At 39.7% G+C, this 18,019-nt stretch overlaps 1 protein-coding gene across 2 annotated transcripts; it reads right to left on the reverse strand.

Annotated features, from left to right (window-relative positions):
• Positions 1-68: 68 nt before the first annotated feature.
• nup62l (nucleoporin 62 like) lies at positions 69-17,539 on the reverse strand. 2 transcript variants are annotated; one of them, XM_084429953.1, is made up of 13 exons: positions 17,386-17,539; positions 15,409-15,978; positions 14,303-14,535; positions 9,307-9,378; positions 9,105-9,212; positions 7,378-7,482; positions 7,144-7,246; positions 6,916-7,060; positions 3,875-3,924; positions 1,387-1,521; positions 1,193-1,304; positions 1,034-1,100; positions 69-251 (listed from the first exon to the last, which is right to left on the reverse strand). In XM_084429953.1, the coding sequence occupies exons 2-13, from the start codon at positions 15,960-15,962 to the stop codon at positions 160-162; spliced, it is 1,776 nt and encodes a 591-aa protein (XP_084286079.1). In that variant the 5' UTR covers positions 15,963-15,978; positions 17,386-17,539; the 3' UTR covers positions 69-159. The 2 variants fall into 2 exon arrangements, with proteins under 2 accessions (XP_084286079.1, XP_084286080.1); XM_084429954.1 differs by having other exon boundaries at positions 17,382-17,489.
• Positions 17,540-18,019: the final 480 nt, after the last annotated feature.

Raw genomic sequence — 18,019 nt, forward strand, 5'->3', positions numbered from 1 at the left:
AATCTGTGTGAAAATGAATCATTTAGCAAAATTGCATCAACATGAAAACAAAGAAACTTAGGAGCGAATCAGGTAAAAGAAATGATTTTATTTTGAAGCAAATAACAAAAACAATGACATTCATTTACATCTGATTGAAAAATCATATTTTATGCATGTTCACTGGAAGTTTAAACGAAAGCTCTTCTCCTGTTCCTTGCTGCGGCTTTCACACACCTTTGAGACCTCCTCTACTCGCCTCTGGAGTAACACTGCACAGAAAAAGTGCACGTTAAACATGATGCAAAGCAACATTTCATAATGGACAGGCAATTTATTTTTATTGTGTCTATGTTCACACTTGTAGTTCGGTTCACTTGGTCCAAAAAAAAAAAAAAAAAAAGTGTCCTGGTCTGCTTAGTGTTCACATTGGCATTTTAACACCAAACCTAAAGGCATAGGGATATGTTCAAAACCTTATTGGTCGGCTTTTATTACATATATTTTGCGATGGAACTTGCCGAACATCCCAAATAATGCTGTGTTCTGGTAAAAATCGCACTCATTGTATGAGCGTAGCTACATGTGATGGTATTTTAACCAGCTGCGAACTCGTGAAGAGCTTATAAAATGTGTAAATGAGTCAAAACAGCGACAGGAATCCCTCAGTCAAACACAAACACAGATCTGCTGTGAGGAGACGCGGTTCTGATGCCTGTACCGAACTGTGATAGACAACATCGCGACTATGACGAGAAAAAATAGCTTAAGCATTCTTGCCTTTCTAGGGCCATATCTTCCTGTTTTTGGTTCGTTTACATGTCTTTGGTCAGGGTAGCATTCATATTTCATTCGAAACCGCACCAGAGTTTTCAGCATCTCTGCCCGCTTGTTTGGTGGCACCAGGGTTCAGATGGCAGCGTTCACACTTATTAAAATGAACCACACTAACAGAGTAATCGCACCAGGGCTCGTTTTAATCCAACCAAACATGCCAAGTGTGAACAAAAGACTCCATATAAAAAGACTCCTCTAAATCCAAGAAGATACTAACCAGAGTTTTGTTCTACCCACTGTAGGGAGTCCATGTGTGCATTCAGGATTTTGCAGATCTGCTGAAGCTGAAAAAAAGAAAAATACCCTTCATTCTTTGCCCAGATTGACAATTCATAAAAAGCGTTTCTTTATCAAATATGGATCATGTTTTGCATACCGGGTCAGTGGTGTCTCCAGGTCCGCTGGATGTGTTGAGGTGTTCAATAATCTCTTTCAGATCTTGGGACATTCTCTTGAGTTGGGCATCCACATTTTCTGCCAACTTGTACCTGGATAAAAGAGATCATTCAAACACTCAGTGACGTCATGGTGCATGCAGAAGAAACATGAGCGGACTGCTTTTGTTCTCACGTTCTTTCTCGCTCTTCATCTGCATTCTGCATGTAAATGGTTCCGCTTTGCTCTTTCACAGACTCCTCTAGTGGACTGAGAAGATCCTCCAGCTCTTTCTGCTGGGACAGGATGAAGTCCAGCTCTTGATCCAGCCTGTGGTACAAGCAGGGAGATATGAGTAACACTAAGTTCACATCAAACACAGCACATGACAGTATGCATGCTGTCTGGTGATATCTTAGACGGTTCGTTTCATGCAACTTACTGAGCACGACTTATTACTCGGCTCTCTGGAATACTTGACTGTGACTGGTCAAGTGCTGTATTGTATAATGAGCACTAAACTGTATAATAAACTGTATAACTGTTGCCCTCTGGTCGGCACTACAGAGCACCAGAACAGCCAGACACAATCTCCCACATGAACAAGCAATAGGATATTGCCAACAGGGTCTCTTTATTGTGCGATTAATCGTGATTGATTTTCAAATTTGGTTTGGTTTCCAAAGATTATGAAAACAAGACAATCAAGGTAAAATGATTATTGTGCTGCTGCCGCATTCAGTCCAGCGCACCTTCCTTTGCTTGACAGCGGTGCACATTCGCTCTTCCCTAAGCCAAACTCAGCATTCAAATCAGCCAAATAAGTGAGTGTTGTAAAATGCAGTCTACTGTTGCTAAACTGCAGGACAAACTTGATATTAAACAGTTATTAAAAGCACATTAAGCCACAAAAGAGACACTGTCCCCCAAAATGCCCTTTTGGACTAGCCTAGAAATCTAGATTCACCCTTGCGGCAGCAAAATTTATTTTGTAGCCAGGGTAGTCTAGCAACTCTCGGTTGACTTTCGGAGCTGTAAAAACCTAAATTGGGTCAGGCCAATCACATCGTGTATAGAGTAGGCGGGGCGGGCTTAACATAATGACGACAGAGTTGCGACGGTTCCCTGCTACTTGAAAACAAAGAATGACGGCTGCTGCTGGCGAACAGTCTTTCGAATCGGCTTTGGCCGTGACTCTGGAGGACTTGGAGTTAAGTTTTTCTTTGAGAAAAGAGCAAAGAATGGCACTTAAGTCATTCTTAAATAAAGGAAGAGGTGTTCGTAGTTTTGCCGGCCAGATTCAAAAGTTGAATCTATCAACTAACGTTAGCTCCGCTGTTGGGAAAACGCTCTGGTTGGTTGAAGCGCTGTCCTATTGCGTGCAGAGGGAATTTGAAAGACAGCCATTTATCCCTCTGCTCTGATTGAGCCGTGTCTATGGTGAGTTGCCAGACCTAACATCTTGATGCCGGTCTGGCTTGCCAGGCTACTTTTGGACAGTATTCACATAAATCCAGTCAGTTCTGTCTTAAGTAAACGTACACACAGTGTAACAGTATATTAGATCCGTGCATTAGGTCTTAAAGTGACAGCAGCCTAATAAACAACAAATGACAAAATCACTCACTGATCTTGCCAGAATGACTGAAGTAGCTTTAATAAGGACTGATCTATATTTAATGTGTACAGTAAGACTATGCAGTGTTATTTTACATTTGATTATTCTGTTTTTATGTTGCAGGCTATTACTTATCTAAATACCATTGTTAGTACATCTTCATGAAAAACTTAAAACACTGTTTATTTGTATTTTCATTCAGTTGTATTTATGTTTGTAATTAATTTCTTTGTTCTTATTGTATTGCCGACTGTTTTCTTGTCTTATGTAGGGTGAGGATCTTTTTCTTACATTAGTTAACCTAATAGTTTTTGCTGAAGTATGGATAATTGTGAGACTTCACTGATATTTAAATTGACTCGTATCGTAAAATAAGACTTTGATCATATCACCCACCAATAATCATGTGAAATAATCGTGATTTCAGTACTGACCAAAACCTATCGCGATTATGATTTCTGCCATAATCGATCAGCCCTACAATAATATAATCAATTTATATACTTTCTTATTATGTACCTCATGTACATTAATACATTTCAATTAGCATATAACTGTACATCTGTAAATAGAATGTATACATACGTTATTCTGTCTTGTGTATTTTCTATATTTTGTATTACTGTATTGTATAGTAATTGTATTGTCTATTCTTTATTATTGTGTTATATTCTTTTTACTGCCTTATCTATATCTATGTCTGTACTTTATTCTGCACTGGAAGCTCAACCTGTCACCAAAACAGATTCCTTGTGTGTGTGAACATACTTGGCATTAAAGTTTATTCTGATTCTGATTTCCTGCTGTGCTAGTTTCTCTTATATCACTCTGTGCCGTCTCACAATAAATGATCTCAACTATAAGTAAACTAAACACCTTCATTTGACTCCTTACCTTTAGCTTTGTGTTATGGTCCTGATCAAACTTTTGGGATTTGTTTTGTAATAAGGACTGGATGATGGCACATTATCTCTTGCCTATTAATGCTCTTCCACCACCAAACCAAGCTTTAGTGAATTAGCCAATATACATTGAACCTTTTAATCCAAGCAAAACATTGATTACCTTCGTTGATCCAGTTTCACTTTCTCCATATCTTTATGTAAAGAAGTTATCTAAAAGAAAAAGAAAAGAAAATTGACTGACTTGTCACTGGAAACCTGTTCAGGCAGTGTCTCATCAACAGGTTTGGGTTTACAGTTGGTCGAGTTAACTACATGTATCTCTAAACCAGTCACTTCATTCATGCCAAAGAAAATAGCCCCCTGTACATGCGTTAACACCTGCAACTCACTGATGAATTTAGTTCATATACACTGGCAGTCAATAGTTTGGATTTATTAAGATTGTTTAATGTTTTTCAAATGAGTCTCTAATCCTCACCAAGGCTGTATTTATTTGATGAAAAACTATCTTCTCATAAATTATAATAAACATCACATATCTAAATTCTCTTTAAGCATATATTCAAGCCAGCCTTTCACGATCTCTCATTCGTCGAGGTGTCTGGGCATCAAGTCAATGATTGTTCTGTGTTTTCTTATAGTCTGCACTGAAATGTTTTTTCCCTACTTTCATCAGGTCATCAGTATATCAAGGGGTTTTCTCGGCGGCTCTGATCAATCATCTTGTTCCCTTTGATGAAATTCCATGCCCTGGAAGTTTTTTTTTATGGTACCATATGATTTAAACGTACAAACGAGGCTGCCAACTGGGTCTGCAGGAACTTTGAGCGTCTTGGAAATGTTCATGTAGCCATAGCCTTTTTGATGTAATAAAACAACACCTTCTCGTAGCTTCTGTGAGAGCTCTTTTGTCTTGGCTATATCTGCAACTAACATTTTTGAATACACCAAGCCGTCAGTAGGTCGTCGGGGCCTTTTTGAGCGTCGGCCGACTTAGATTTTCGGTGTGTTCTGCAACATTGGCTCTAGTTGGACGTTGTTGTTTTGGGTTTTTTTCTCGTCGGGCCATTGATGAGAGAGAAAACTCTGATTGGCTGTTCAGTTTAGCATACGAGTCAGTGCACGAGAATAACAGCAAAAGTATGAAAGCGAGCCAAGACGGTACAGACAGAAAGTTTTTATCATTTTACGTCAACTTACTTGAGCAACACTGCACGAATATTTTCATAACAACATGAGTGGAGTGGAATAGAGAACATCATCAGCAAGATTTATATTCAAAACATTAAGCAAGCGCTGTTTTGTTGATGGTTTGTATTCCTGCAGTCTTAGTTTCGCTTTCCCTTTTTAAATGACTAATATAGACAAATATATCTGCAGAAACAGACAATTGTCTTATTTACACACAGGCACAGATCGTACGTGCTAGTTGACAGTCGGCTGTAGCCCTTTCGGTGTGTTCAGGTGTAGCTTTTTTTCCCAGATGCGAGAAGACAACACAGTCTGCTTTGATTAGCGCAAGTTCTTTGGCATTGGACTCCCTACCTTAAAATGTTATACAGGGTTCCTGCAGGTTTCAGTTAGTCAAATTTAAGACCTTTTTAAGACATTTTAAGACCATAAAGATTGAAATTTAAGACCTACACGACGCATTGCCAAAAAATATTCAAATCAAAGAATTAATTTTATTTCAATGAATTCAGTAATTGAAAAAGCATTAACTTAATTTACAGATAAAGCAATCACATTAGTAACCTTCCAGACCCAACAACGCGTCAGAGAAAAGAACAGAATCAGATATAATTTTTTTATAGAAAATTGTACTTTGCATAATAGGCCTACTGTAAAAACACATAATTATTAGTTGATTTTAGTTGATCATAACTAGAGATGAAATGGCATGAACATTTCATTTAATTATTATAGTGCCAAAAATTATCACTGTTATCACAGAATCCTGTTCAAAAAGTACTAATACTACACAATGAAATCAATTCACCAAGTTTTATGTCGAAAAACAGCAAATAACAAATAAAATTAGCATCAATACGCACTAACATAAACATTAAAATAATACGATTAAAAATGATAGCCAGATTTTAAAAGTGTCTTGCAACATGTTATATACTAATGTAACATGTAACGTTACAAGTTCAAATAAAGTTCACAAAAAAGGTTTTTATAAAAAGATAAACCTCACATATTTCAGACTTTAATTTATCTTTTTTGACTCATTCTTTTTATAAAAAATTATTTAGTGACATTTACAATACACTTTAGCTTATCTTTTATTATTAATAGTAAAATTCGGTCCGATTTTCCCGTGGCGTCTGTCGTTGCTATGCAACTCCACAATGACAAAAAAGTTTTAGTGGCTAATGGATTTCCAGCGCCGAAAAACGCTTGCTGTAGCTCTGCTACAAGATTTATTTACGGAGAAGAGAAAAACACCCGTAGTGTTTGGGTGCACCCGCATCCTTCATGTCTTTTTTCATGTCGCTGCGCCTGGAAAAAAACGAGCGCGTCGCTTCTATTATAAACGCGCTTACCGCGCGCCTACATTTGAATGAACTTGAGCGCGAAAAAGACGCGATATGTGAACTGCCTCTTGGCGAGCGACTTCGATACTTTTTTGCTACTTTGTAATTACTTTGTAATAACTTTATGCGGCCAGCGTTTCTGGAAATGAACGAGGGTAAAATCTTTTTTAAGACCTGACTAAATTAAATTTAAGACCGCGGATGAAAATCTGGCTGTTTTTAAGACGTTTTAAGGCCTTAAATTTAAAGTTCAGAATTTAAGACTTTTTAAGACCCCGCGGGAACCCTGTTATAAATGCTTTTTTTTAAACTGGATCTTTAGAAAAAGCTTACATTTGTAAATTGTAAAAATCTCTGTGGGGTTGAATAAGTTTGATTGCCTGTGTGTGTTTATATATATAAAAAGAGAGTGAGTGAGTGAGTGAGTGAGTGAGTGAGTGAGTGAGTGAGTGAGTGAGTGAGTGAGTGAGTGAGTGAGTGAGAGAGTGAGAGAGTGAGTGAGAGAGTGAGTGAGAGTGAGTGAGAGTGAGTGAGTGAGAGATCCTTTCACAAGTTCAGAGAAGGCTCTGGTCTCTTTATTGGTCATGTAATCATTTGCTGCTGTAACTGTACCAGTGTAAAGATGGTGTATGCAGTAAGAGAAAACAGTGTATATCTCTACCTTCTCTCCGTTCTCCACCAGCATACGGTCCCAGGCGTTGACCTGAGTGGCCTGCTGAAGAAAGTGTCGTTCTTGGTCTTCCAACTCTGAGCTCCACTTGTTAATCAAAGCCTCCAGCTGAGCATATGACATCACTGGAGCAGTGCTGACAGAAGACAACACAAGAATGCCATTCTGCAACTTGACAGAAGAAAACATGTGGCATGACACACGTGAAAAGCTTTGTACCTGGTTGTGATGACAGCAGTCGAGGTGGTGGTGGCTGGTGCAGTAGATGCTATAGTCTTCAGCCCCAGAGAGAAGCCAGTAGTAACTCCAGTGCTAGCAATAGCTACAAAAGACACACATCACACAGTCACACACACAACAGAGGAAAATATCTACAACGAGAGCTCTTTTAATAGTTGTACTTTGGCCTGAATTATTTGTTGAGCGTGCATTAATGAGCGTGAGTGAGGGCACCTGAGGTCACAGCAGGAGCCGCTCCCAGAGGCTTCAGGGACAGGCTTGTGGGAGCGATGGATGCTGAGGTCATCACAGGAGCCACGGAGGCCATCGACGAGCCCACTGACAGAGCACAGAGAAAAGCCTGTGTTATCTCATGCTGATTCCTCAAGAACAATACGAATGATAGCAACAGAGCTCCCACACCTTGTCCAGTGAACTTGCACTACTTTTCCAATTGTTTGTGGTTAATGGACAAGTTTAAAAGAGAAAAAAAGAAATCTGTACAACAAGGTCTCATTTGTCAACATGAATTAATGCATCAGCTAACATGAACTAACAATGAGCAATATGCATTTGAGAGCATTTATAAAAAAGAAATGTCATGTTGGTTAATAAAAATACTATTGTTCATTGTTTGCTCATGTAAGTTCACAGTGCAATGAGTCATGTTTACAGATATAGGTTTTGATTTCAAATGTATTAAATGTGTTATTAATGTTGAAATTAACATTAACCAAGGTTATTAAAGGCTGTAAAAGTATTGTTCATTACTAGTTGTGTGGAACTTTATAAGTGTTACAAAGTAATTTTAACTGATTTAACTGAAATGATTTAACTGATATTGTAGACCTCACTAGGGCTGGGTATTGACACAAATTTCACAATTCGATTCGATTTCGATTCACAAGCTTGCAATTCGATTCGAATATTGATTATTTTGGATATCAGGCACAATACATTGCAAATTTTCTCAAGGAAAACAAATCTCTTAACTATTATTGTAAACTATGGTCAGTTGTAGCCTATAGGCTTCATTAGCCTACTATAATATTGAAGGTAAAAAAACTGATTTGTATACAAACTTAAATTACAGCTCCTCTCTAGAGTTAATTTTTCTAGCTGAGTAACGAGTTTATGGTCACTGGATATGGTTTTTCTGAGGTAAATGTGACGTTATATGACACTGTTTACTAACGTCTTTCCACGGTTGAAACACTGATTGAGCGACTCCATGTGACATGATACGGACTTCGATAAGTTGTACTCTATCTTTTAACACACTTTCAGATGCTCATTCATGTTTATTTTGCGCTGTAACTGGTGTTATTAAGGCGGAAGAGAAGATCATGTGCTTCTCTTGAGCTGAGCCAGAGCGATCTCACGCCACAGCGCCAAACCGGTATTTATGTTTTTGAATTTTGTAAGAAAATGGACGTAATTTGAAATCTGAGACTTTTTCATATCAATAATAACAAAGCACAAAGATTATAGTGATTTATTGGATGGGATGCGCGCTACAATGTTACATTCATTCATCAACAGAAAACAGGATGACTAATCGATTCTTGGGATTTAAGAATCGATATCGGTTCGTAAAAATGAGAATCGATTAAAATCGAGAAATCTGTAATTTTTACCCAGCCCTAGACCTTACAATCGGAAAAAAACAGGTTCTCTAAGAGATTTTGCAAAAGCAGATGTGCTTTATATTGTTTTGCTTTGTCTGAGCCAACAGATTCACATTCAGTGTGGAAAATGTGATGCAGCGCTGCAATAGGAAATCACTCTCGCCTATGTTAGACTACATTAACTTTTAGCAGAAGCTTTTATCCAAGGAGACTCATCACAAGAACCAAAGATACATATATGGTGTGTGAGTGTAATATATATAAGAAAGCTTGGCTCGGGAATTTGACTGAAGTAGAAGTTTCTTCATGACAAGAGGTGGAAGAGGGACTCACATGTGAATCCTGTGGCTGTTGTTGAGGCTATAGGATTCGCGAACAGAGAGGATATTGGACCCGCCATGGACTGACTTGTTAGAGCAGAGCTGGTGGGGGCTGGGGTGGCTGAACAAGAACACAAAACAAACATGTTATACAACTATTTTTTTCTTTTGCCAGTTTTTCTAATATTTGAATATCCACACAACATATTATATACCTGAAGTTTTAATTCCAAAGTTAATTGCAGTTGTTGAGGCTGTGGAGGCAGTTGAAGCACCAAGAGTCAGACCTATAAATAAGCAGCACAACAAATTATTACATATACATAAAAAACATTTGTATTTTTCCTTCATAGGGACCAGTGTGTTACTGTAACAAACTACATGGGGGGGGGGGGGGGGGGGGGGGGGGTAAAATGTGAATTTTCAAGACCCCACTATATGGTTTTACAACTGACAGGAAGTTTGGGGGAAGCATATGACTGGGCTTGTCCTTTTGCTTAGGCATTAGTTTAAAGGGGACCTATTATGATGTAATGTAAGTCTTAGGTCTCCGCAGAATGTGTCTGAAGTTTCAGCTAAATACCCCTCAGATAATTTATTATAGGGTGGTATACACCACCCATATAAATTACATATATGGGTGGTGTGGCGCAATGGATAAGACACATGCCTTTGGTGTGAGAGACCCGGGTTCGAATCCACTGTGAGACACCAATGTGTCCCTGAGCAAGACACTTAACCCCTAGTTGCTCCAGAGGCGTGCGACCTCTGACATATATAGCAATTGTAAGTCGCTTTGGATAAAAGCGTCAGCTAAAATGAATAAAATGAATAAATGTAAATTATAGCAAGTCGAATTTGCCCCTATCTGAGTGTGAGCAAAAACATGCTGTTTTAGCGTGTGTACGTTTAAATGCAAATGAGCTGCTGCTCCCCGCCCTCTTTCCAGAAGATCTCTATCTTTGCTTCAGATACTCCGGCAACAACAAAACTGGAGAATCTCACGCAGCCAAAATGTCTGAAATCGTCAGTCGCTGTGTTCAGCCTTACATTGCCCCTTTCACACAGTGCGATGATCCCGGCAAATTGCCGGGAAATTGCCAGAACGCCTTCTGTGTGAACGCAAACACAACCCGGGAATGATGTCGGCATCGATGCCGGGTTGGGGACCTAGTAACATTGCTGTGTTTAGTCCCGGAACGCGCGCTGTGTGAACAAAAGCCGTAATAATGCCGTGTTGTAGTGATGACGCTGAAGCCGGGATCGTTCGCCAGCTGTGAAACGGTACGTAAATGCGCAAGTTTATGATCGAATCAGCGCAAAAAATTCACAAGTGTGGTTTCTCAAGAGAGAAATCGCAGCTCATAAGCAAACTTAAGACGCTGCTGAGACATTACATGTCACGTCTGTCACGTGTCTTTATGGGATTTTTACGGGTTGTGTGTGAACGCACTCTCTGATTCCGGAAAATCACTGGCAGTGTGAATGAACCAAAATCAAATGAACCCGGGTCAAATCCCGTGTCACTTTATCCGTGTATTTTCCGGAATCTCTGTGTGAAAGGGGCTCATGTTTGAGCCGGAGTCGGACAATGATACAGAGACTCAAGAAAAAGTTACTTTTCTGAATGGTTAGTTGATGAATTTATCTACTTGTTGTGGAGTCAACTTTGTTCAACTTATCGATTAGCAAGTTCCATCATGATCATCTATAAATGGTTGCACAGGTGTTCGTGTGGGAACTGTAGTAGGATGATGGTATCGACCTATCTTTCAGAATCAACTTTTGTGTAAGTTGTGCAAAATTGATTTGCACAAACATATAAGACTTTACCTAATTTCTCTGGCATATTTCCTTCACAAATGAAATTCATCCACTGTGTCCTTAGTAGCACAGATGCCGGTAGTCTATGGAGACTTATGTTCATTGATACATCCAAAAACAACATTTGTAATGTTTATGAGGTGCAGACACTATATCAATAGGTGCTATAGAGAAGATATTAACATGGCGGACTATATGCGGCTCACTCAGGGCCGAGAGATCGTAATAGAGCAGATTGTCAACAATCATGGCGGGGCTTCTGGGGGACATCTGGAACAGCGCATTTTCAGACATTGCTTCTAAATTATGGGGAGTGGATGGATTATATGCTGTCTGTTTACACACACTGTAGACACACATCAGTGTATAAACATCTTATAAAAGTGAATTTTGCATAATAGGAAAAAAGGCAAAGCCCTCATTGGTGTCCACATGACAGGTTGTTCAATTATTTATGTATAATTCTGTATTATTGTTCATTGTCATTTTTAAAATGTCCCTTGAGCAGGAGATGATGTCGAAGTGTCAGCTTTCAGGAGCATGGGGGAAAAAATAGACTCTCTCAAAGCTAACAGAAATGGGGCCAGATTTACTAACAGTTTGCTAACCCTCTTTTGCCGTTAAAAAAACTACTGTCAGGATGTACTAAAGACACGCAGAAAAGGCGTGGACAGAGTTATTTTTGCAGCTGATGTTATTGCATACAGTGGGGAGAACAAGTATTTGATACACTGCCGATTTTGCAGGTTTTCCCACTTACAAAGCATGTAAAAGTCTGTAAATCCTCAACTTTAAGGGACGGAATCTAAAACAAAAATCCAGAAAATCACATTGTATGATTTTTAAGTAATTAATTTGCATTTTATGGCATGACATAAGTATTTGATCACCTACCAACCAGTAAGAATTCCAGCTCTCACAGACCTGTTAGTTTTTCCTTTAAGAAGCCCTCCTGTTCTCCACTCATTACCTGTATTAACTGCATCTGTTTGAACTCTTTACCTGTATAAAAGACACCTGTCCACACACTCAATCAAACAGACTCCAACCTCTCCACAATGGCCAAGACTAGAGAGCTGTGTAAGGACATCAGGGATAAAATTGTAGACCTGCACAAGGCTGGGATGGGCTACAGGACAATAGGCAAGCAGCTTGGTGAGAAGGCAACAACTATTGGCGCAATTATTAATATATAAAGTAATTCAAGATGACGGTCAATCTCCCTCGGTCTGGGGCATCATGCAAGATCTCACCTCGTGGGGCATCAATGATCATGAGGAAGGTGAGGGATCAGCCCAGAACTACACGGCAGGACCTGGTCAATGACCTGAAGAGAACTGGGACCACAGTCTCAAAGAAAACCATTAGTAACACACTACGCCATCATGGATTAAAATCCTGCAGCGCACGCAAGGTCCCCCTGCTCAAGCCAGCGACCAATGACCATCTGGATGATCCAGAGGAGGAATGGGAGAAGGTCATGTGGTCTGATGAGACAAAACTAGAGCTTTTTGGTCTTAACTCCACTCGCCATGTTTGGAGGAAGAAGGATGAGTACAACCCCAAGAACACCAAACCAACCGTGAAGCATGGAGGTGGAAATCATTCTTTGGGGATGCTTTTCTGCAAAGGGGACAGGACGACTGCACCGTATTGAGGGGAGGATGGATGGGGACATGTATCGCGAGATCTTGGCCAACAACCTCCTTCCCTCAGTAAGAGCATTGAAGATGGGTCGTGGCTGGTTCTTCCAGCATGACAACGACCCGAAACACACAGCCAGGGCAACTAAGGAGTGGCTCCGTAAGAAGCATCTCAAGGTCCTGGAGTGGCCTAGCCAGTCTCCAGACCTGAACCCAATAGAAAATCTTTGGAGGGAGCTGAAAGTCCGTATTGCCCAGCGACAGCCCCGAAACCTGAAGGATCTGGAGAAGGTCTGTATGGAGGAGTGGGCCAAAATCCCTGCGGCAGTGTGTGCAAACCTGGTCAAGAACTACAGGAAACGTATGATCTCTGTAATTGCAAACAAAGGTTTCTGTACCAAATATTAAGTTCTGCTTTTCTGATGCATCAAATACTTATGTCAAGCAATAAAATGCAAATTAATTACTTAATCATACAATGTGATTTTCTGGATTTTTGTTTTAGATTCCGTCACTCAAAGTTGAAGTGTACCTATGATAAAAATTACAGACTTCTACATGCTTTGTAAGTGGGAAAACCTGCAAAATCGGCAGTGTATCAAATACTTGTTCTCCCCACTGTATGCATTTGTAGGAGTTTCCCTTTCAGAGGCAAAATTTATGGGAGGAGAGAATTTAAATTAATCATGCAAGGTGATTTATAAAGGTCTGCGCTTGTCAATTTACTGGTGTTTGCGCCATTATTTACAACCCAAAGAAAGCATGTCTTAAACCTAACGCTAATTTGCGCTGCTCTTGGTATATTGCGTTGGTCATTATGGAAATGATCCGCTGTGTCTGTGTTCTTTAATGTGTGTGTCGTCAGTAGATCACGCACTGAACTTTCCACTCCATTCGGCGCTTTTTTTAAATTGCGCTCTCACGCTAATTTGCTGTTTAGTAAATCTGGCCCATGGACTAAAGCCCTATTCGGACGGGACTAGTTTAACATGGAGAGGTGGGGTAAAGTAATTATTACCAGAGCTTCTCTGTGATTTTAGTCCCGTCCGAATGTGCATCTCAGTTATCATTACAGACAATGTCAGTAAAGATTACGGCGACTTTTAACTTCAGTAAAAAGGTCTGGAAAAACGACCTCAGGTAATACTAATCACGTGTGAATAGACCCGCTGTAAATTTGTACGTAAATATTCCGTCAATATCCTGTTTAAAAGTAGTTTTCCGCTGTTTTTCTAAGTATAGAGATGCTTGAAAAAGCATTCAGTTGCGTTCTAAACGCTGGGACGAGTCTCTGGCAGAACTTAAGTGTTTTTCACACACCATTCAGATCAGAAAGAAGATCGAAAGCACTTGTTAGAGGCACGAAAGAAACATCTTTTAGCATTTGGTAAGTGCCTTTTACAAACAAAATCCAATCTGAAGTTAACTAATACATCGTTCGACCGGACATAACTGTTTTATAAATATCGGTTATATGTGTTTGTGCACGTGATATCACGAAGCAACATAATACACACATGACGACAGGTGGAGGATGGCGATGCGCAAATCGAGTTACTCTCCCACTTCTGCTAGTTTTACTGAGATATCCCGTGCGAATTGGCCATTAATATTACAGACGTCCTGTGGTAAAATTACATTACTCCATCTACCCTTGTAAAGTTAATCCTGTCCGGATAGGGCTTAAAACAAACAAAGCTGATATTATGAACTGGGTGTCAAGACATATGTAACTCTGTATGACCTGTGGGTTGAACCCCCAGTGAGAGCGCAGGGGTGGGCTGTGTCGGGGCAACTGAGGCTGCCTGAACTTTGGGCGTCCCAAAGCTGAATCCCCCCATAGGCTGCTGGGCCGCTGTAGTCTGAGGAGCCAGACCTCCGAGAGTGAAGCCCGTCCCGGCAGGTGAAGCCCCCAGAGTCATGCCTGTGGTCGCAGGTTGAGTTGCTGCAGGTGTGCTGAGTTTAGGAAGGGACGCGCTGGATGCAAAGACATAAACAGACTTTAAATATATAAATATTACATATATCCCGTTACTTTAAATATTACAGACATGTAATTGTTTCAAATCCTGTTGTTCCACTATAATTTTCCAACTCAAAAATCTGACTGGATGAGGCACGTCCAAAGTCGTGATGGATAATCACAAGTTTGAGGGTTTAGAAAGTCAAGCAGAAATCAAGCAGGATTACAGCAAAAATTCCTAATGTGTCATGCTGCTACATAGACGACATTCAGGTTAATTATAGTGTGAAACTGCTCACTTTTATAGCGGCCTTGGTTTCAGAAGAATTTCTCTCATTTTTCCCCAAGGGACTTTTTTTTTTAAAGTCTTCATTAAAGCATTATAAGCCATGAACAACTCAACTAGCAACAAGGTGAATCACATCATTACAAACTTTGATCTGAATCAAAAGTATCTGAAATCATCTAAAAAGACAAGACTGTGTACTCAGTGAGGGAAGGAACTACAATCCCATGAAGCACTGAGAAGGAAATGGAATTAAATGGAGAAATAAATAAAAACTATGCAGTGTTCAACAGGAATTCTGCTTTTTAACAATTCTTTTTTAATTAGTTTAAATAATGCAAACAGATGGCTTTAACAGAACCATAGATTTACAATATTGTAGCTCACAGTAAGTCAGTCTTCAAAGGTTTTAAAGTTAAAATAATTCCCTTTTGGAGAAAATTATGAATTATAAAATTATTTATTTTTATTTCCGGAACCCGGCTGCTTCACTCTCTTCCTCGGAATAACAGTTTACTGTTGCTTTATTAAAGGGATAGTTCAACAAAAAAAACAAAAAAACAGAACAACACACACACATTCGCCCCAGATAAAGTCTCACCCAAAAGAGAAGCCTCCTCCAGAGGTGCTGCTCTGAGTCTGGGCTCCGAAGCTGAATCCACCTTGTGTGCTTCCATTGTTCTGCGTGGGTTGTGCGAGCAGTCCTGCGATCTGAGACTGCGGCGGGGGGTTTCCAAAGGTCTGAGTTTGGGGTTGGCCAAAGGTCTGAGTCTGGGGTTGGCCAAAGGTCTGAGTCTGGGGTTGGCTAAAGGTCTGAGTCTGCGGTTGGGTAAAGCTCTGGGTCTGGGGTTGGGTAAATGTCTGAGTCTGGGGTTGGGTAAAGGTCTGGGTCTGGGGTTGGGTAAAGGTCTGGGTCTGGGGTTGGGTAAAGGTCTGGGTCTGGGGTTGGGTAAAGGTCTGGGTCTGGGGTTGGGTAAAGGTCTGGGTCTGGGGTTGGGTAAAGGTCTGAGTCTGGGGTTGGCTGGCCCCAAAAGAGAAGCCCCCCCCTGCAGGAGCGCTGGTCTGCAGCCCGAAGCCCGTCGGGGCCGCAGCCGTAGTTTTGGGGGGTCCAAAGCTGAAGCCCCCAGTGCCCGCTTGTCCGAAGTTAAACGCCATAGTGCCTCAAATGACCCTGTAAATGACGACAGGAGGGGAAAATGTGTGAAATAACAGCAGCTATGTTTCCATCCACCTATTTTTATGCGAATTTTGGAATATCTCATAAAATAACACTGGATGGAAACACCAAGATGCTCAATTGTGCATAAATTATAAAAGCAGACCGATCTCGTTGCACGGCATCTGAGACGAAATTATTATATAGTGGCTTCTCCTACTGCAACAATTTCCTTTTTACTTGGTGATATTTAGTGGCAGTTTATCAGGAAGTGACAATTTTGTTCTCCTCGGCTCACTGGATGGAAGCGATTTGCAAATGTTTTATGCGATACTCCAATTTTGCACATAAGTTAATTTAGCAACTTCGGATGGAAACATAGCGAGTGTTAGCTTGCTTTTCTGACAGTGGACCTGTAAATGACTATAATATGTGCAGGGATTCAAAGTCAATGAATTCCCATCAATTTGATTGCAGAGAAGATATGTATGAGATCAGTGCTGATCGGGGGCATGGGGCAAAAATGCCACACACAAAAAAAATGAATTTATGCTTTAATGCCCATTTATGTCCACCTGTTTCTTAGGAAAAATCCACCAGATTAGATTCTAATCTTCAATTCTTCAATTCTTCAATTTTAAGAATAGTGGTTAAACACCACCGTGTGATAATCAGCGAAGACAGTATAAACATATGTAAGTCAAATGGAAAGCTAAATGTGAAATATATTATGACATGAGTTGCTGAGTCTCAAATCATACTTTAGCTGCCTACCTAGACCGAATGTTTGTATTGGCCATAGTACTGTAGATGTGTGCTGGGTCCTCTATTAGCTCATTAACTTAAACTATGATGCCCAAAAATGTTATCTATGTAGTCAGCTCATTACATTACACACCAACATGCATCTAGATACGCAGCCTGAAACTAACGGCACGAAAACGCTGCCTAAGTAGGCAGTTCACAAGGTTTTGCGTCCAAAAAATTTATTTTAGGTTCACTAGGCTTTGAGACTAAGATGAATCATACTGTCTATGAAGGCAAATCACTAGGTTTGGAGAAAGCCAGTGTTTTGGTGTCCAACTAGCCTCTCTTTTATATTCAGTGATATCATGATATTAAAATCAAATGATAACAAACTAAAGCATTAGATCAGCTTATGTGCTTCTTTAGAGTATGGAGTATAATATTGTTGGTTCTTTAAAACTGATGAATGCGATAAAAGAACCGATATTGTTTAACATCAGTGATAGTACAGCTAACGTTAGCTGACAGTTCATTACGTTCACTGAACACCCTCTTCTGCACAATCACATCGCCAACGTTCTTATTTTAAAACTATGACAGACTCACTAAATTATGTATTATAAGGTGGAATAAAACACTTTATATCGGGGGAAAATACAATTAAAACTTACGTACAGTACTTCACTGCAGCTCACGCGCGCGATATTCGTCGTCACATCACATGCGCTTCCGCTCTGAGGACCTCACTTCAACTGTCTAAAATACTGCCTGATCGAAATTACAGATCTCATCTCACACAGCTACTGGCAAGTTGTCCCTATCGAACTACAAAGACAAAATAAACTGCCGCACCAAATATATTTTTTTGTCTTTTTACTTATTGCAGTATTTAGTTCAGTTACGATTACATCAAAAAGAGCCTAAAGTAGCTAACATGATAATACCAGAGATAATGTTGTTGTTTGTTTTACAACAAGTCAGTATCTACACACAAGTGAAGTCAATATTAAAAAATTACGGATTTGAATGGATTCATACATTTTATAGACAATAATGGCTGTTGGTATCAAAGCAATAAGCAGTTATGAAGCAATAACAACTAATATAACTGAACTTATAATAAAAGCCTAAATTAGGTTAAATAAGAAAAAAAAAAGTTGTTATTATCAGTGTTTAGACAGCTCATAAGCATTAGGGACTCCCTAAGGACCGGAACAAATAATTATATAATATCATAAAATAATAACATAATTATACAATAATAATACTTAGGCCTATGATGTTCTTTTATTTTATGCTACAGATTCTT

This window comes from Rutilus rutilus, assembly GCF_951802725.1.
Source record: "Rutilus rutilus genome assembly, chromosome: 14".
Taxonomy (NCBI): domain Eukaryota; kingdom Metazoa; phylum Chordata; class Actinopteri; order Cypriniformes; family Leuciscidae; genus Rutilus; species Rutilus rutilus.